The sequence below is a fragment of the Clinocottus analis genome, unplaced genomic scaffold (assembly GCF_023055335.1).
Source record: "Clinocottus analis isolate CAN_PGR_092001 unplaced genomic scaffold, fCliAna1.0.p SCAF_11, whole genome shotgun sequence".
In the NCBI taxonomy this organism is placed as follows: domain Eukaryota; kingdom Metazoa; phylum Chordata; class Actinopteri; order Perciformes; family Cottidae; genus Clinocottus; species Clinocottus analis.
Window position 1 is genome coordinate 12,567,706 of NW_027175832.1, and position 21,348 is coordinate 12,589,053.

At 42.7% G+C, this 21,348-nt stretch overlaps 2 protein-coding genes across 2 annotated transcripts in view; one reads left to right on the top strand and one right to left on the bottom strand.

Moving 5' to 3' along the window:
- Positions 1-1,957: 1,957 nt before the first annotated feature.
- The window catches only part of cnpy1 (canopy FGF signaling regulator 1), a 45,959-nt gene continuing 26,568 nt past the window's right edge, over positions 1,958-21,348 (bottom strand). Inside the window, exon 5 of the mRNA XM_068600136.1 lies at positions 1,958-4,149. Coding sequence (XP_068456237.1) covers positions 4,096-4,149 — 54 coding nt within the window. The 3' untranslated portion in view covers positions 1,958-4,095. The remainder of the gene's footprint in view (positions 4,150-21,348) is intronic.
- On the top strand, positions 6,224-9,819 carry LOC137802316 (homeobox protein engrailed-2b-like). The gene is made up of 2 exons (XM_068600119.1): positions 6,224-7,078; positions 9,483-9,819. The coding sequence occupies exons 1-2, from the start codon at positions 6,598-6,600 to the stop codon at positions 9,797-9,799; spliced, it is 798 nt and encodes a 265-aa protein (XP_068456220.1). The 5' UTR covers positions 6,224-6,597; the 3' UTR covers positions 9,800-9,819.

The window sequence follows — 21,348 nt, forward strand, 5'->3', positions numbered from 1 at the left end:
ACCCTGCCGATGACGTCAGGCTGGGGAGAGGGATATGTGGCATCACAAGGGGAGAGCTTGTGGAGAGACACTACATTCGAACGCATAACCAGCCCCTCCACTACAAAATGGCCGCCAGGACCAAAACTACATCTCCCAGTCTGCCTCATTCCTCACTCAGGTGCAGGTGCTTAGGGCCCCTGATTGAGGCAGGGCTGGGGAGCTTAAGAAAGGGCAGAGCAGCGAGCACATGGAGGAAGAAGCTGAGCAAGCAAGCAAAAGGAGAGACAACATCCGGGTGGAACAGACCTAACGGCGAAGAGGACAGTATAAACCAGGACATCACAGTGTTGAGTTTTATGTTGGTTAAATGACCATTTTCTCCTCCGGGACGCTTTATGTTAACTGAATTTCTTTTGATAGTTTGATTTGTGGACTTTATAGATTTGTTTCCTTGCTGGTGGGATGGGAAATAAACCTCCTTTTTTTTGTTTACACCATCTGAAGTGCCTGATTTCCGCTCTTTTGTCGCACTGCCCCATGCCAGGCTGCCCTTGCAACAACCCGTGACACTACTATATATGTATGTATATATATATATGTGTGTGTGTGTGTGTGTGTGTGTATATATATATATATATATATATATATATATATATATACAAAAATTAATAAAACGAGCGCAGAGCGAGACGAGATATATATATATATATATATATATATATATATATATATATATTCATAATAAAAAGTTATAGCTTTTTTATGATGTAATTCCATTATCCGAACCGCTTATCTTCTTCGGGGTCGCGGGGCACTGGAGCCGATCCCAGCTGTCAATGGGCGAAGGCAGAGTCCACCTGGGACAAGTCACAAGTCCATCGCAGGGCAGACAACCATTCACACCTACGGGCAATTTAGACTCCAATTAACCTAATGTGCATGTCTTTGGACTGTGGGAGGAAACTGGAGAACCTGGAAAGAAACCCATGCTACCACCGGGAGAACATGCACACTCCACACAGAAGAATCTGCCAGTCTAGTATCCGAACCCCACCTAGACCAGGATCTGAACCCCAGACTCTCTTGCTGTGAGGCATCAGTGCTAGCCACTACACCACCATGCAGCCTTGAAAAAATAAACTTGATCTGCCCAAATTGACTGTTTGATTGACAGATGGTCACTGTGATGCAAAAGGCCTTTTTGAAATGAGAGGCTGATAATGTCAGAAACATGGAACGCTCCAGTTGTACAGGCGCTTCATCAGACCTCGTCATCGGGCCCTTATGGAGCAGCCGTATGTATGTATACTATATATTTTAATACCTGGCGTTAATAGAAAAACTGAGAATGACCTCCAAGAGCCAGAGTGGGGACGGAGAGTCTGATGGAAACGCCCCCCAGGGCTTCACAGTGGTACTTATTGCCACCCATTCAATCAGCAGTCAGATTAGAGACACAAAGCAACACAGTATTAATTAGGGCATTTCAAGTATGATATTCAGCTGGAATGCTAATAGCTTTTGGCTGATGGTTGTGTGAAGATGACAGAAGGAAAGATAATGGAAAGTCAAAGGAGATGGTTGTGATACATCAGGCCAAGGTCGTATTGCTGTACAAAGATTTTCTTGTGATGCACTTTTAAATAAAATGATTTCAGACATTTAAAAAGACATGCTTTGCACCGCCTTTTGACTTTAAAGCTCTTTAGTGTGCTTGTTGGAACAAAACACATCATACATGTGCAGTGTATCGCAGGGGAGAAATATTCTGTCATTTTCAGATGTGTCATCACATATTAAAAATAGTTTTCTGTATGATATCAGTCATACATGATGAAGTCAAACATAAACACTCTGTGGATACTGATAAAATTTACAGGCAAAAACATCCCCTCAGAAGGGATTAAAATAATTTCTAAATGTATTTCATTTTTTATTATATGTTTATTCACATAGTATAAGAAACCTATCCTGTCATAGTTTTACACAGAAATACAGTGTTTACATCACATTGTTGCTGTTTTTATTTTCTGCATGCAATTTGTGGCTCATCTTCTTTTCACTGTTTATGACGTTCCATGAAAGATGAGGGAACTTCTGTGTTCCAGTCCATGTCACACATATTAAAATGTAATACTAATACATTTTAATACTAATACATTCACTGTATACACATTTACTCCCTTTGAACAGTGCTCACGAACCCTCTGACCTTTGGAATCAGGAGCGTACAGTGTAAGTGTGAAAAAGGAAGCAGAACCAAACACAAAGAACCGTTTGACTTCCTGGTAAAGAACAGTGAACATGGCTGTTGGCTCCTCCTCTTCTTCAGGGTTTTGGGGACAGACGAGCCGTGGAGTTATATAGTTATGTCCCTCAAAAAACTGTTATGTGAAAAATATTTGCTCATTCAGATTCAGAATTTTTATACGCATTAAAATTAATTTCCTTACTTTTTTTGAAGGTATGTTATAAACACATGAACTAACAAGATGAATATAAGATCCAACAAGAATAACACATCTAACACAGATGAGTTAAAGTGCAGCCTGAGACATGTGACTGATGAATGAACATTTTAACGTGAATTAGAATCTAATTAAATATCTATAGCACGCATCACTCCAGCATTCATATCTACAGACCCTTCCCTGCGCCTCCAAACAGCAGAACCCGGCTGGCGTTTCCTCACTTCAATCACACAGCCTCTTCTGGAGCCTGCTGCATCCTTTTCTTCTAAAGAGGGGCAGGCTAGGAAGGCTCTTTAAAATTAAAAAAGCAACAGCGCGAACCTTCCTTTGTCAGCACTGCTGTGAACTCATGCAGGACCGAGCTACGGTACGGGATGCCAAGCTCCACTGGAGCTCGGGAGGCCCGTCAGTCTGGCCTACATGCTGCTTTCAGCCCGGGTTTATCCACGGCCAACGATCAGGAGGATTAGAGCAGTAACTGATAGCAACCAGGCTGCTCACGGCCTTTTGAACCTGCTGTCAGAGGCCGGAGAGACCGGGACTGGAGCCCAGCACCAGGATCCAGGGGGCGGAGGGGCATCTTTATTTTAGTTTTGTATATGTAAATGTTAATTCAGTTTTGTTTTTCAGTAAAAAAAAAAAAAAAGCACAGTCAAATGAAATAGATGTCAGGATTGGATCATCAATAAGGAAGTTATAAGATAGATTTGAGAACACATTGGTTTTAAATCAACTGAAAAACAAATGAGACAAAACCTTCTGAACAAAAAACTCTCCAATCGTTTTGTCATTCAGAAATAAAATGATGTATTATTCCCATTAAAACGCTGCTGAAGCCGATAAAGACATTCCACAAACACAGACCTGAAAAATAGGGGCTCAGTCGTCCTGCAGGCAGCATTCAGGACCTCCTCTGGACCTGGAAGAACTTCGGTTCTGTGGTTTTTGTTTCATTTCAACATCAGGGAACAAGACATGATTATTATTCGTGTCCGCATGTCCGTCTGCTCTTCAATGAGGCTACGAGACGTCTGCCTCCTTTTTATTGAGTAACTCTTCTCTCTTGTGATCTGTTCAGGGACATTTGGCCATGTTGTCTTGTTTGACAAAATAAACCAAAAGACTCTCTGAGACAGCTGTTTTTTAGAGATACGAGAAGATGACGGATACACACACATCCTATACTACTGACGGTTTCTGCTGGCACACCTTCTCCTGGTCTCCGTCTTTGCCTCATGGTCTCGCTGCAGCGTTCGATCAGTGTCCTCTAACCCCGTCTCTGCTTTGCCGGAGCAGACAGGGTGAAGAGGAAGTGTCCCCTAATCTCAGAGCTTCCCTGGTCCCTCCTCCCCCTCCGGGAGGTTTTGTAAAGCGGACAGGAAGCTGATGGTCCTGGCTGACCTCTGCTTTGTGTCCCGGCTCATCTCACATCTGGTCTCCAACACAATGCATAGACAGCAGCATTCAGAGGGCCACAAAGCCGCTCCCATTCTGCAGGCTGAGATATGGAAATGATATACGGGATGCTGTGTTGGTCCTCAGGTGTCTGACACTATGTTACCTGGTGGAGGATGAGGAGGACACGTCCCCTCAGAACACGGTCCAGTGGAACATGTGCTGCTGCTGCTGCTTTAAGGATATATTACACATTGTTCACATGAAGAGGATTGAACTCCGTGACACTCACAGCAACGTTCTGGAAGGGAATCACAAGAAAGAGACACACGTTTATGTTGTTATTATTTTATGTTTGAGAGTTTTACTATAAATGATATGACTTGGTTTGGTCGTGCCATTAAATAAATCCCTCATTAGAATATTTAGAACATGCTGTTCATATCAAATGTCTTCCGGCGCGCCCGGGATGGCACACACGTTGTTCCGTCGTGAGGAAGAGGAGAGGACCGTGAACGTCTCACGAGGAACCCCCTCAAGCCGGTCTGCCGGTAACGTGATGATAATTCTGACTTTGTGAGTCAGGGACCAGCTGGAGCTTCGGGTTCAGAGGACGCAGGGAAGGGTTACTGTCGAGGATTCTGCCGACCTTGTGGAACTGTCAAAACCATATTCAATATGCAATATGATACATCCTGATGTTTCACAGCGGCACATTAAATAATAGATTCATATTACAGTAGGTGCATACTAATAATTATAATAGTGAATGGGTGCATACTGTATAATGTAGTCTAATATATAAAGTTATAGCTAGTCTATAATTAAAAAAATAAATGAAAATGATATATATTTTATAATGTAATTGTTTTGTTTTTTTACAAATACACTGCATGTATTCTAATTATTATTCCCTTTATTTTCTTATTCAGTAGCTCCTGTCTCCTGTCTGTTCCTCATGGCTTGCTGTCTGCTTCTTCTGTGGCCAATAGAACGCTGTTCAACGCTCTTTACCCAATCACATGAATATAATAATTAAAACATTAGATAACAATCAAGATATCAAGATATTGATCTGTTACTAGATGAAACTTGAAACTGAACGCTAGGCTAACAGCTAATGTTTTACTGTTTATTTTTTAGCTTTATCAATGAAGATCTGTGCTTTTATGTTTGATTCGTTTGCATCAGAGTTGGAGCGCACAGTTACAGGCCGACCACCTCTTTGTGGAGGGGACACCCATCATACTCATCATCATCATCATCATCAGAAGAAGAACAGCAGATTGCTCGGCCTGTGTCGTCGGCCACATAAAAGGATGAGATAACATCCGGGTTCTCGTCCCTAATATTTGTCTGCACGTGTAAAAAGGGAACATTTTACGCTTGTGATACTCCTTCAATACCAGCACGTGAGCAGAAGAGCTTTATATTCAATATTTAATTCATAATTAATATTAATAAGAAAGAAGAACAAGAATATATATATATAATATTAGAATATTCTAATTAATATAATGATTAATATAACAAGGACCTCACAGTTATATGGTGCATGCAAAAAAGGCAGATCTTCCACCATGTGGTCCCCAGCAACATGCAGAAGGCTTCATCCCGACCTGCGGTGCCCCATCAAGGCCTCTGACGTCATGCCAACACAAATGGAGCAGAGGTGAAAAAAGGCTGCAGCTCTGTATTAGAAGTGAAGCCGACTAACTAAATGTGAACTAGAATAAGTCTATTATCTGCAAATACACTTTAGCTGAGCCTGGTTTAGCAATTCAAATTATTTACCTTTTCAATTCAGTTAAATTGTATAAGTATATTGTTAAAATGTAGGTCTATGATGCATAGCAGCACCAACTGCAGCACTGCATGTCCTCAGATCAAAGAGGAAGTGATGGACTGTTGGACATGTCTGGGTTTGGGGACCTGAACTCATCATGTCCGGTTTGGGGACCTGAACTCATTATGCCGGGCTCTCACGACTCTTTACTCTTACGGAGCTGCACAGCAGCGCTCTGTATTTCCGTTTGCTCTTCATGTACATGGCATCATCACTTACATCTGAGAGCTGACCAGATTCTTCTGAGCAACATAACCTTTCCATATCCAAAATTTAATCTGTGCCTTTAAATGTTCAAGTAACAAGAAATTTCCGCTGTAACCTGAATGCATCACAAACTCACTGGGGGATTGGATTAATCTGCATCTCCAGGGAATTCCGGGAAGCTCACGTGACACCAACTCTCCAGCTTTATTGGTCCGAGGCACGTGTCTGAGAGCCCCGTAGTACGACGTCATCAGAGCGTCTCGTAGCCAATCAGAAATTAGAACCAAAACCCGTAGTGAAAGTATTTGAGCGGCGTCTTCATCAGGCCGCTTAGTTCTGCTGAAGCCTCAAACATTGTGTTCAAGACCCGGAAAAAATAAAGAAGCCTGACCATTTTTTAAAAATCGTTTTACATTTTTTTGATCCCAAACTTCCGCAGCAGGAACAGCATGAGGCGGAGGCTTCTGCAAAAAGAGAAGCATGATTTTTCTTTGTCAAATTCATAAGAGGCGCATTTTCATAGCACAAAAAAAATCAGCTATTCTGCCCAAAAAGGAATTATTGTAGCTCATCGCCTGTTTGTTTGGGGTCATAACAATAAGAAGCTAATTCCTGGTCACTAAGTGACCGGACAACCGGGCACTGGGATCTACTCTGCGGCATACTCTGAGGGCTGAGGGGAGCAGCTCCATCACCATGGGGGAGAACGCGGGCCGAGACCCGGAGCGCCCACGGGACTCTGGAGAGGAGTCCAACCGGGCTATCCGGCCCCTGCTCCAGCCGCCGGGCCACCAGAACCACCGGATCACCAACTTCTACATCGACAACATTTTAAGACCGGACTTCGGTCGAAAGGGAAAGGACGGGACCTCGGTCCGGGATGCAGACGGTTTGGGAGGGATCATACGAAGAGAGGAGCATACCGGGAGAAAGTCTTCCAAAACGGGCAACCCGCAGCCGGCTGAAGCAGGAGGCGAGGAGGAGGACACAGGGGCAGCCGACGACCAGCATCCGGACACTGAGGCTGGGGGACCTGAACTGAGAGCCGTTGAAGGTGCCGTGAAGGGTCGCGGGGCCCGATCCCGCAGCCCCGAGGCCGGCGCGGCCCCCGCGGCCAAGCCGATGCTGTGGCCCGCCTGGGTGTATTGCACCCGCTATTCGGACCGCCCGTCAGCAGGTTGGTGGGAAATATTGTTCGGACACGTTTTGTTCATTGAAAGAAGAAAAAGAAAAAAGGAAAGAATAAAACATGAATACATTAATTAATTATTGAAGTTAAATGAATTAAGCCTATTTAATTTCCAGAGTACGTTAAAATAAGTGAATCAGAAGCAGTAGTTTTTCTTCTCCAGAGAGAAAAGATCCGAGGCATCTTTTTACAATTTAAAAGCTTTGCAGGTCCATTCTTTAAAAGAAAGAGACTGCAACCCCCAGTCCACTTCTAAACATTGCTGTCTATAACTGTAACGAATGACAAAGCAGTTATTTCCCCATTACTATATTATCTTGAGATTATGTCACAGTTTATATATTTACAAAATCATATAACATTATTATAAAAGACATGGCCATATTTTACATAATACAAAGTACTTTAATGCACATTCTAAAGTCACTGGAGTTGTTTGGGTTTTACATTTGTTCTTTAAATGGAGATAACGTGACGACACGGCCCGCTTGTAGAAGCTCAGGAAACGAACTTGAAATGAAATACGAATCGAATATAAAGTGTAAAAGATGGGGAAGTGAAGTAAAACCAAGTTTAACGCCATTGTTCCTAAGTCTTCTTTGTTGATGTTCATTAGCATATTTTTTGACAATGTGGGGCGGGAGGGGGGGGGGGGGGGTCTAAAAGTGAGGCCGTGGTCCCAGAACCAGCAGCATCGACGTGAAGAAGAGAGCTCGAAGTCTTTTACACACCAACGGATGGAAAAGGATTTCTGACAATGTGTCCATATTATAAGTCCGTCCGACAGGCTAAAAACCGGGTGAGAGGGCGGCCCGGGACGGGTCCGACGGCAGGGTTCACATCATGGAGAGAGGGAGAGAGAAGGAGGGAGCTAGAGAGAGAGAGAGAGAGAGAGAGAGAGAGAGAGAGAGAGAGAGAGAGAGAGAGAGAGAGAGAGAGAGAAAGAGAGAGAGAGAGAGAGAGAGAGAAAGAGAGAGAGACAGAGAGAGAGAGAGAGAGAGAGAGAGAGAGAGAGAGAGAGAGAGAGAGACACTTCGCCTTTGTGTTGACTGCTAACGTATTTAACGTTAAATACATAGGTTAAATAGATTAAATATGTTAAATAGGATAAAACATGAATACGGTCTCAACCCGCGGAAGGGCGACTCCGAACGAAACGTTGCTTTATAGTTGATGGAAACAGAAAGTTTGCATCGAGGCGAGCACGCGGTTATATTTAGTCAAATTTGAGAAGCCTGAATAAGCGTGTCGGGATTGTTGTTTTACTTTGATAACACGTCATTGAACTGTCGGCGAAGTGATTCGGCCCCTGGACTTATAGTTTCTCCTCATGATACGACGGCCTTGATATTACAATAGAAACTAACTCTTTTTAGGAAAGCATTTTAAAAATGGAGTTCCTATGGTAACAGAGGGAAAGAGGCGCCGAGGCCCCATCCTCCATCCTCCAGCACACCCTAACCCTGACCCCCCATGCTCCAAACTCCATCGCACCCTGATCCCCCCATGTCCCCTCCCTGCTCACTGAGCTGCACCGGATGGGTTGTTGGTCGAACTTAATCCTTAGGCTGAATGAGAAATTCTGACCAAGAGACATATCTCAGAATATTTCCCTTCAGATTGGCATAACCTCCTCTCAAATATTTTACACACACAATGATAAAGTTTCATAAATATCATGAAGAACATAACTTCAGTTTGATCAAGAGTAGTCAGATGAACCGATGTAACTCATGCCATTCATTATTTATTTTACTGAGAGGTACATTCCATAGTTTCAATTGTTATACATTACATAACCTAATTATTGAGTTAAATCATATCCAATTATTTCCTCACCTCAAACACTCATAAAGCAGCAGAGCCACGCATAAAATAAAATTATATATATATATATATATATATATATATATATATATATATATATATATATAAAAATTATATATATATATATATATATATATATATATATATATATAACAATTATATGTATACCAATTAAGTTTGTATTCCTATTCATGTTATCATTAACCCGACAATCACAGTAACTATACCGTAAAAACTAAGGTTATTCGTTATTTTCTTTTATATTAGTTATTGAATATATATATATATATATATATATATATATATATATATATATATATATAAGAATATATATAAGAATATATATATATATCTATATATATCTATATATATCTATATATATCTATATATATATATATATATATATATATATATATATATATATATATATATATATATATATATATATATATATATATATATGTATTATAGCAAGTTATTCTTATCGTAAACTCTGCCTATAAAGCAACATGTGATCAGTTGTGTTCAGAGCTATACTGTGTTTGGTTCTCACCCTGTCCTCAAGGGCCCAGATCCCGCAAGCCAAAGAAGGCCCCGACCCCGATTAAAGAGGACAAGCGGCCCCGGACGGCCTTCAGCGCGGAGCAGCTGCACCGGTTGAAGTCGGAGTTCCAAAACAACCGGTACCTGACCGAGCAGCGGAGGCAGAGCCTCGCCCTAGATCTGGACCTGAACGAGTCTCAGATCAAAATCTGGTTCCAGAACAAACGGGCCAAGATCAAGAAAGCCACCGGGAATAAAAACTCTCTGGCGCTGCATCTCATGGCACAGGGCCTGTACAACCACGCCGAGGCCAAGGACACCAAGTCGGACAGCGAGTAGCGGCCCCTGTCCGGAGGATTCTGGACCTGCAAAAGAACCCTACAAAACCAGCATTCAAATGTAAAACTCGAACAGACGGGGTTGGGACATTTGCTTTGTCCTCGTGTGCGTACGTGCAGGCGCGTGTCTTCGGTCGTAAAGACGGCGTCCAATCCGAACCCAACATTCTGCTGCGTTCATGTCACAGTCAGAATTTTCCATAGAACATAACAAGCTACAAATCGCGACTTCCATATAATCAGACGTGCTCCTTAAAACAGCTCCGGGAGCGGCCTCTATATGGTCGTCTGTTAGGACGGGCTCGTGCGTCACATCGTGGCCGGGTCGCGCTGCTGCGGGTCTCTCCTAACTTTGATGCGCTGACACATTGCCATAATTAATGTAGAGGCATCAGCAGGCCTATGACGTAATACCTCCAGAACATGCCAAGAACCAGTACTGTCGGGTCTAGCGCAAAGATCCGGACTAGGTCCCGACCCGGGACACCCGGACCGACCACGGACGAAAGGGACTAGAGACACCTCATGGCCACCGACGTTAGAATGGGCCATGCCCCTGAACGCAGAAGAGAACTATGTGTCTGTGGGCAGGCCGGAGACGAGAAGACGGCGCCGATGCCGGGGAAAAGGGATGGACAGCGCCGTGTCCTGATGCTCCACTGCGGTATGTGAGCAGCGGTATTAATTAAGAAGAAATATGCTGAAACCAAAAGTTTTTTCTGCTGCATTCTGAGAACTGTGAATGAAGAAAATAGCCGACTTTGTGTTGTTTGTGTTTTGTACTCTGTACTGTGCTCTTCCTGTTCACTCTCCTGCGGGGACAATGGCTGGGCGGTCCCCGGATGCCGAGACCTGTCCCCAGACCTCAAGACCTGTCCCCGGGTCTCCAGACCTGTACCCGGGCGGAGGGACAACACGTTTTATATCCGGAATGAAATAAAGATGTGTTTAATTACAAGATGAGCCCGCACAAAGAGCTGCAATAAAACAGCGGAACATTCCAGCTGCATTTGAATTTACCGCCCGTTTTTATCAAGATCTTATCGGTTTTGATTTATTTCAATTCTTATTTGAAAAGATACATGAGGCGAACACTAAGCCAGCTCCCAGCAGCAGGACTCTCTCCGGCCCATCGGCAGTGGATCCAAGTGATGGCTCACGTTCTCACGAATGTTCAAGAAAACCGGCAACGTGTGTGTCGTTAACAAAGACCATTCTATTTTTATTTATAAGGGACATCTGCAGTCACGTGGAAACGGGGCTCTGGAGTGTTTACATAACTTATTTTCCTGCAATAACGCGACATGTGTTAGGCCTTCCGGGTCTCCGTCCTGGATCTGAACCGAACCGTGGTTTTACGATGCTGAATGTTCCTGTGACAAGCTTCTGCCTTAACGTGGTCATCCAACAAGACACTTCTGTGTTTTATAAGACATTTTGACATCAGTATTTTTAAAGATAAAAAACCAACACGTTTACTTATTTTTTTCCCTCTGCACTGAGGGTCTTTTTTATATGATGTACATAATTTATATCATAACGGTGTGATGGTAAATAAAACACAATTAAAAATGTTTCCAGAAAATTATTTTATTGCAGACAGTGAAGGGCCAAACATTTAGTATTTGTTGTGAAGTTGATTTGATGAGTCAGCGGGTTGTATTGAAATATCTTCCGTATGATTAGCATGACAAAGAGAGACGAGGCCGCAGGCAGCCTGCACATCACTGACCGGTCCTCATCTTACGTCACCTTTAAGATGTTTTATAAGGTCACGTGACAGAAAGCCGGTTGACATCATGTGTCCGAGGGAAGATACGGCTTCCTTACAATGATGCCAAAATATCAGTGAATATTACATATAATAACATGTATCCAGTCTAATTGAAAGCCAGTCACAGTACTATGTTGTAATCCCTCATAATACTAATAATTCTTGTTTTGAATAAATCTGTGATATTATGTTAGAGAGGAGTTGAAGGACGGCATGCTTCTCTAATAAAAGAACACTTCTTGGTTCAAAAGTATTTGGACCTTTTCGGATGTTTTTACATGACGGTGTGATAATGACTAAACATTTGGGTCAAATGTTTCAACCACTTGTGGGGTGGCTTGGTTAGAAGCCAAGGTCACAGGGATATAACACTTAAATTATATAATTTTGAAAATAAATACAAATTACATGTTTGGGGCTTCCTCTATGTTATCAAAAACCAAATATAAATACTCAGATTCATAAGTCTTCTCCAACCATAATTGCTGGTCAAGACAGTTCTGAGACTCCAAAATTGTACCATAACACTTGGTTGAAAATCATAATCCTTATCAATACATTTGGTTATAGTGTCAAACTGCTGGAAGACATGACAGGTGGATAAGATATCAATCCTACATTCATAACTGCTCCTGCCACCCTACCTGGTCCAACACCTCTCCGGTGTAATGACATCATCATACAAATATGAAAATAGGTTGTGCTTTTTCTAATGTAAAGCGTGCGTTTCACAATCAAACCCTCTCATCCAGAACCAATAGACTTTACAGGATATTTAATTCTGATCTGAGGACTTGGATCATATTCATGTGTAGTTCGGGGTCATTCTTCTGCTGGATCACACCAACACAATAGAAAAAGCTACTTTGGAAGAACTGAACTGACAGAGGAATGATCTGAGAATAACAAGGCATACAATAATATCTAGAAAGAGTTGAGGTTCTCATCAACTGGTAAAGACTGCAGTATGCATGCAGGCTGCAGAACATACAAAAGATTGAACTGCACAAAAGAGAACAGTTCTTGAAGCAGAACTTAAAACCCTACACGTTAATGAATGTATATAAAAACAGTGAATTATTATAATAATTATTTTCGAAGTTGTGAACAGTGGAACAGCTAGTAACAAAGCAACGATGTGATATTTGCAGGGAGTCCTTCAAAGGATTTGAGATAATGTTTGAGGAGTTTATTCAGTCTTTTATTTTGGAATACGCAGCATTCATACAAACCAAGTGTTCCTGTCTTTTGACAACTGAAAATAATGAAAAGGCCTCTTCGTCTTTGACATTACTATGTGGTCAGTTTGTCTCATCTGACAAAGTCTGTCACATCACAGATGGAACTTAAAACATACTAAAACATACTAAGGACCAACTCATGAAAGGTCAGAACACCGCGTCCTCACAAAAAATTATCAGCAGTCAAATGAAGAGTCCACCAAGTTTAGAGCATCTCAGATGTGTCCTCTCTGTATGTTGTTCACCTGAACATCTGCCCAGCTGGACAAGTATTAGAGCAAAATGAAATAGAGAAAGAAATAGGGCGAGCAGAATGAGATCCATCCACCAAAAGCCAGAGGGTTGTCTGTGACTTGTCCACTGCAGCAGCATGGACCTGCTATGTGAATGGCTGCTCGAGCCCTCATCTGCATTTCCTTTCTTAGCTGCTTGTATGTGGAAGTAACGCCCACCTGACGCTGACTTGATGAGCTGAGCTTCTCTTGACTTGGGAGAGGAAAGAGGGAGAAAAGCTGTGAGCTCGTTTCTATGCACAGTGTGGGGCTGTCAGTCTAAGGGTGGGTGGGGTGGGGTAAGGGGAGATCTGGATGAAGGTCAAAATGCTTTGGGTGTCCATGCAAAGAGCAACAGGTGACAACAACCATGAAACTGTGAGCAATGAACATCATTGACCAAATTCAGGACAGAATGCTTTGTTTTCATCACATTCTGATGTTGCATCAAATATATGCTGTTCAAATTAAATCTATCTATCAAATGTATTCTAATATTGGGTCTGACCCAAAAGCTTTTTATAAGTTATACTAGTGGTTCTCAACTGGTCTGGCTCCGGGACCCACCATCACTCTTAATGACAAGCCGCGACCCAATTTTTTACATTTTGGTGCCATGCAGTTGAATCACTTATAAAAACGTCTTTGTCTGTGAGCGAGTGACGCAACGTCCCCTTGGTATCAAGCCGCACAGAAAGAATGAAAAAAAAAACAAGAAAAAAACAAAACAATGCTGGTTATTTTTAAAAAAGTTAAAAAGTCTGTGTGTCTAAGCCTCTTACTCTTGACACATGTGAAGAGGCTACGTGATAACGTTGCCCCAAAAATGAAATTTAAATGTACGTTTCAAGTCTGCCGGAGTGTCGGTTTTCTGGATTGAAATCAAGACAGAAAGTCCTTAAATCGCCAAAAAGCTCTGAAAACCTGCAAGAAACATCCAAACCATGAGTGTGAATACAGATCGCGATCAGTAGTGTTGCATGCTGGGTGTTGAAACAATAAGTGAGAGTACCGATCGCGAGGAGTAGTATAAAAATCAGTCAGTGTATGTCAATTTAACGTGTTCTGTGAAGTGCAAAATGTAGTTGTGCCGGCAATGTCAGAGGGAGGGCCGGCTGGTGATGGAGGTCGGCTGGCCCCAAACCCGTCGGCCCACCGGGGATTTCCCCGGTATGCCCCTGGTTTGACCCATCCTGGAACAAGCTGCTGAAAACATTGAGGGATGAGCCGGCGAAAAAAATGACACTACAATGCATAAAAGTCCCTTCAAACTAAAATCACCGGATTTAAAAAAAAAAAAAAAATCCTAAGCAAAGGTAACCCACCAGTTGAGGACCACTGACTTATACAACCTCCATATACAACCTCTTGGAAACAGGATGAAACTATTTGGACTAAATCCTTTAATCTGTTCCCTGTTCGCTTGCATGCTGCAAGTCAAAGATCATGGTTACAGTTTAAATAATGAAACTCAAAAGTCTGGCTCATGAAGGTGGAACATGTGACCCGGCCTCCTCGTGGGGGTGGGACGTCCGCTCCGGCCTCCTCGTGAGGGTGGGGACGTGTGCTCTGGCCTCCTCATGGCGGTGGGCGTGGGCGGATTGGCCATAAAGAACTCCGGGGAGATTCCCAGTGGGCCAATGCAGTTGGGGCCAACTCACCTCCATCATAGAGCTTACATTTCTAAAGTATAGAAAGCAGTGACTGATTTTTATACTACTCCTTGCAATCTGTACTCACACTCATGGTTACCATACCCAGCATGCAACACTACTGATCGCGATCTGTATTCACACTCATGGTTAAGATGTTGCTTGCAGGTTTTCAGAGCTTTTTGGCGATTTTAGGACATTCTGCTTTGATTTTAATCCAAAACACCGGCTCTCCGGCAGACTTGAAACGTGCATTTAAGTTTCATTTTTGGGGCAACGTTCTCACGGAGCCTCTTCACATGTGTCAAGAGTAAGAGGCTCAGACGCACAGACGGAGGTATCTGGTGATTTTTCAAAATAAAATCGCCCTTCATTCTTTCTGTGTGGCCCAATACCAAGGTAACGCTGCATCACTCACTCGCAGACGACGCCGTTTTTTAGCGTGATTCAACAGCATGGCACCAACACGTAAATCCTTTAAAGGAGTTTACTGATATTGTTTTTTTTCCCATGTTACATCTCGGCTGACGAGTTAGTTCAGGTTCTGTTACTTAACTTATTTTGTTACACACCTTCAAAACACACACACACACACACACACACACACTCACACACACAGCTGTGATGCATTGAGTCGTGTCGTGTATAAGGTATGCCGGTCTGACAGTAACTCCCGGGCCACTTTTTTCCCCCAGTCCGCCCCTGAAGGTGGGACGTGTGTTCCGGCCTCCTCATGAAGGTGGGACATGTGATCTATCTGCACTACAACCTGAAGGCTCCTCACTCCAGAATGGACGTGCACATAGTTCTACATTGGGTATCAAAGGCCGATGTGCTCTTTACTCTAAAAAACATCTTCTTTTTTTTTATCTCACAAGTTGTCAAAAGAATCTAATATTTTTCTAATTATTAAGATTATTAAAATTATTAAGATTATTAATAATTTATTAGTACGCAACTGTTACATTTTCACCTGAACAAAGTTTCAGAATAATTACACTTCCAAGACAAATACTAAGTCTACTTTTGTTGTTCTTTTAAAACTACATCTGTGTGTCCTTTCTTCTCCTTCAAACTACGAAGGGAATAATAATCATAACCAAATTTGATATGCTTTCACCTGCGACTGATGGTCTTCATCAGCACATATGTTGAGATCATTGCAACTCAAATACTGATCCTACATTCTACAATCACAATCCAAGCTTAGAAGGAGAAGAAGCAACAACAATCAGACATACTCTTCATCAGGTCACAGCTAAGAACACAATCAATGTGCAGGCACGCTTTTATTCTCCACAGAGAGCGGGAACAATACAATAAAGGGTCTCGACTACAGAAATGCTGCTAAATATGTCCTGTTGTTTTTTAGCTAATAAAAAGGTATCAAGGAGTAAAACCATCTTATTTACTCAAAGTTCATCCATCTCCTTGTCATAAACTTCACCCCTCCAAGAAGCAGAGGCAAAGGGCAGACGAGCAGAGAAAAGAAAAGTACATATCAAAAAGTATTGATGTTCCCTGTGTCTCCATCAGACAAAAGATGGCCGTCCTGTCCCCCTTCCCCCCACTGAGTAATTTAGCCATAGTTCTCTAAATGCTTCCTAGTCAAACGTGGAATATGGAATGAAGGGGACGGGGGCTTTGTGGCGGAAATATAATTACGGCAGCTAAAAGCTGGTGAAGGAGGAGAATGGGGGATGACATCAGACCAATTTCACACCCGGGCCTCGGATGGCCAGGCCAAGCCGGGGCCTCGCCGCGCAACACTGATCAAAGCCTGCTGCAGCTGCCCCAAAAGCCAGAAAAAGAGGGAGACTTAACTATGCTAATCTCCAGGACAAATATATTTTAATCTTGTTAGAATACAAGTTAATGCTGCAGCTCAGTGACCAAACTTTATGCTATAAGAGTAAAAGGATACAAGAACACAAAATCACACTTTGTCTCCAGGTTTCTCTATTCAACAAGTGAATGTTGAGTCTCAGAAAAACAACAGTTGAGGAATTCTCAAGAAGTTAAGACTGCAGACGCTGTGCGTATGTCTCCTAAAGTAGCAGATAGACCGAGCTAGGTCATCATTGGCTGTCATAATACATCTCAGTCATGACACATATGCTTGAAAAATAGTGCTCTGCACAATATTCAATATTCAGAATAAGATTAGGTCACTCTTCAAGTATTTCTCATGAACAGAGCTGCTTCTGGAGGCAGTAAGGAATACGGGATTGAACAGCCGCACACCCCATTATTGATGTCCCAAGTGAATGTTTAGTGTCCATGCAGAACTTTATGAGACAAACAGCAACATGCTGGTCAACAGGTGTGTCCACCTTCATGCAGGAGACAGAGGTGTTCCTCTCATCACTGACCAGCGATGGCCTCCCACCACAACCTCGACCTCTTCCTCTTATTGAAAACGTGTCACCTTCCATGTGAATGGCCAATCAGTGATAATGGTAAATGCAGTTCGTTGAAGAAATCAATTCCCCAGGGCTGCTATATTGACTGGAAAAGCTGATCTCTCCTGTTGTGCCTCCATGCACCAGGATGCTTTGCGCATGAGTGGCAAGTCTGATAAATGTACCTGTACTTGCTTAGATCTTTTCTAGTCTCACGACAAGTCACTCAAAGCACCTTAACACTACATGTCATCATTCACCCATTCATACACGGATGAGAGGAGCTAACATTCATACACCATAGGCACAGCTACAGGAGACATTTGGGGTTAAGTGTCTCGGCCAAGGACACATCGACATGGACTAGTGGAGCCGGGGATCGATCTGCCGATTCTCTAAATGAAGGACGGCTCCGCTTATTACCTAGCCACAGTCCACCATCATCAGATGGTGAAACAAAAATAAATTCCCAAATCATCAACGAAGGAAAAAAAGTTACTCCTAAACCAAAACATGTAAAAGAATACCTTCTGAGTTAAAAACTAAGGCAGTAAGGACCTCAGGAAGTAAGGCACTAAGGAACTAAGGCAAGTTTAACAGCCTTGTTCAACCCACCAGTAGTGGTTGCTCTGGGCAGCTGTGCTCCTGGAGGATCCCCACCTGCCAGACCCTCCCTGCAACAGCGCCAGTCTCTCACCGGATGAATATGGCTAAGTCAGCCAAAACACTGCCTAATAGACAGCAGAGATCTTTGTAGATAGCATAATCTGCACTCGCAGGTTGGGATACCATTTGCAATAAATGTGAAATGCAACTAGTTTGCAATACCAGCAAAGAAAACAAGGACATCTTTTAATGACATTGCACTCCACAGCTAGGTGTTTTTCACTGAGAGAGAAGGAGATCAGGTTGAAAAGGATTTCTCAAGCGGAGGAGTTCAAGTATCTCGGGGTCTTGTTCACAGGTGAGGGAAAGATGGAGCAGGAGGTCAACAAACGGATCGGTGCGGCTGCAGCAGGAAAACAGGTGCTGCACCGGACCGTCTTGGTAAAGAGGGAGCTGAGCCGTACAGAGATGAGCTTCCTCCGTCGGGGGGCCAGGCTCAGCCTTATAGATAGGGTAAGGAGATGAGTTTCCTCTGTAGGGCTCAGCCTTAGAGATCTCGGAGAATTTGGAGTTATTTAGTTGCTACAACTAATGTGCCATTGTTGAGCGTCTGAGCCTGCAATATAGTGGCTGACCAAGTAATTAAATACTCTTTCATGCCAGTAGGTAGCGCAATAATTACCTACCACATATGCTGTATTATGCTACAATGTGACATTTTGTAACTTATTTTGTTGTTGGTGTGACTCAAGATTTTTTTTCTTGTAGAAAATGTGCCGCGGCTCAAAAAAGGTTGAAAAACACTGATCTAATCAGGATGCCTCCGGGACGCCTCCCATTAGAGGTTTTCCAGGCACAGCTAACTGGTAGGAGGCCTCGAAGACGACCCAGGACAAACTAGAGGGATTATATCTCAAAGCTGGCCTGTGAGCGCCTCGGGATCCCCCTGAATAAGATGGAAAGTGTTGCGGGTAAGAGGGAAGCCTGGGTCAGCCTGCTAGGCCTGCTGCCACCAAGATCTGACCCTGCATAAGCGGCTAATAATGGAAAAGCAGGAAAAGCATATATTTTGCGCAGATATCCGATTTTACATATATTACTAGAAATATTCCATATTTCATAAACACAAACGCCTCTCTATGAATGACTCTGTGGGGGGAACAAAAGCTCACTCTCCAAATAGATCAAGCAAATCAAAAGCTTGAAAGTCGAGATTCAAATATATAGGAGTATCTAAATATAAATACACTACCCGGCCAAAAAAAAAGTCGCCACCAAATAAAAGGTCATACACACTAATATATATGAATTATATATTATATAATGATAAGAGCAGGAGGTGTCGGGTGGGACAGGAAAGGAAATGAGCATTTAATATGTGCCAGGGTTGCTGGTAACCCTTGTTCTGTCAGGTGGCTACTAAATGAGCTCGTATGTGTACTCCCATCCATGCAGACTGGAAACCACACAGCAAAATTGGTGGAAACATGAAGGTAGACTCATGGTTCATACTGGATGTTTTCTATTTTCTAGTCTCATTACTCTTTCACAGTCAGTGCGTTTCCATGATGGTATTAATTTGAATCTTGCTTTAGTCAGACTATGCTATCTTTTGGGTCAACTGCTCTTATCCTAACATGGCAGTAAATACATCGAATCATTGGCCGAAAGCATGTCATATCTGATATGATAGGTGGCGCTGTTTTCATTACAACTAGTGGTGATACAGCCATTTCCGCTTGACCTCTTCACCACTACCAACAACAACCAACAAGAACAACATCAACATTTCGAGCAAGATGGCAAACAGAGAGCAAGGTGAAGCTACATCCCTCTACTATTCGTGCATGATGTTAATAGGAGTACAGTGAATGCAATTGGCGCTATAGAGCGTATTCACGTGATGTCAGCATCTCAATTGTGCCATCTTGGGGTCCACTTAGTTAGCCTGCTGCTAGGGGAAGCAATGGATTTTGCAATTGATTTTGCGTACTGGAGACAAGTTTTTGCACACAGGAAAGTTTCAAAGCGTACAAAAGTCTGCAGGCTTATGCCGTATTCACACCAAAAGCGCAACGCTTTTTCGCCTGATTTTACTCACTCGACACTTTATGTGGTTAATTCGCTTTTCGCTTTTTCGCAACCAGTTGCGGTGGAAAGGCTTGAGTCCCTGTACCCCTAGTTACCATCACATAGCCCGGTCAGGTTGCTGTAAAACAGTTTTCATTTCTGCTATCGACCATGGGACAACAACTATTTCTGCATTATACTTGTTGTGGAAATAACACAAACGTCGGAACATCAAGCGCTCCGTGTCTGGGTTCATACTATTAACCGTAGTCCCACACAGCTCCGGCTCCAGGACGTGTGTCTGGATGAAGCTGCTTTCAGTGCTCATTCAGGAGGACAAGCAGTGACTGTTCAGCTTGCTGTGCTAAGTGCTGTTCCCATGTAGCCAGTATTTTATTTTACCTTGAAATGAATCACAGAGTAAAGGCAGACATCGCCCGACGGAGTTGCCATGTTCATCGCTTCCTCCCAAGTTTCCATCGACAGTTCATTTTGCGCAAGTGAAAGACATTGACTTTTGCTTGGCGGAAAAGCAAAAGAAGATTATTGACGAGTGTGTCAATGGAAACGTACCCACAACCCGATGTATCAACAGAAACACATGAGAACAGTCCTTACGCTGATACGCCGAGTGAAGCCAAAGTAAGTTAGATGCATTATTTGAGAAGCTGGACAAGTTGAAGTACAAGCCTGTCTTGTTGAGCTGACAAACCCATATTCTGAATCATTAGTCCCACATCCAACAATGAGACACAGTACAATAATCACAAGGCACACCATTTTGAACTGAAATTGTGTCTCCTTCAGGATATAATGGCCATTTCTTAAGAACAGCGGCATAAAACACAACGAAACAATGCCATGCATGGACCCCAACATGGCCGCCAAAGCTTGTTGTGGTCAGCATTAATTTGCAACCTTTTATTACAAAAACAGAACTGACAGTGCAAATTCCAGTGCAAAACATCTTTGCAATAAAGAATTTATTAAAAATAAAAAAATTAAAATCAGAAAACTTATCAGGATTTATTTGAACGTCAGAACTTGTTCTCTACACTCACAGACACGCACATGCACAGACACACACACTCACACTCAGACACACACTCACAGACATGCACTCACAGACACACACGCACACTCACATTCATGAAGATGCACACTCACAAACACACACTCACATACTAATGGACATACACACTCAGAACTCAGAAAACAAGCGATGATAATTCCAGAAGTAACCACTCAATGTATCAACGGATAACTTACGGACTGCACTTTACCTAAACAAAGGTTGGTAATTAGATATCGAACTACAAATCGCAGCAACACTTCCTCTGCATGAAGCCACATTAAATTGAACGGTTGAACGCAGGTTAGCATTCTGCACCTCAAAAAAGATGTTTACACATTGCTTCTCTTGAAGCCACCGCGGTATTTGAAAACAAAGACGTTATCTAACTCAAACATCCCAGCGACTTATTGAGTGGCGTAATAATCGCGCGACACAATGGATCGATAATGAAATTCATT

Coding starts and splice junctions, on each gene's coding strand:
- LOC137802316 (XM_068600119.1), top strand. CDS start 6,598: ATGGGGGAGAACGCGGGCCGAGACCCGGAGCGCCCACGGGACTCTGGA. Junction 7,079..9,482: donor TTCGGACCGCCCGTCAGCAG/GTTGGTGGGAAA, acceptor CCTGTCCTCAAG/GGCCCAGATCCCGCAAGCCA.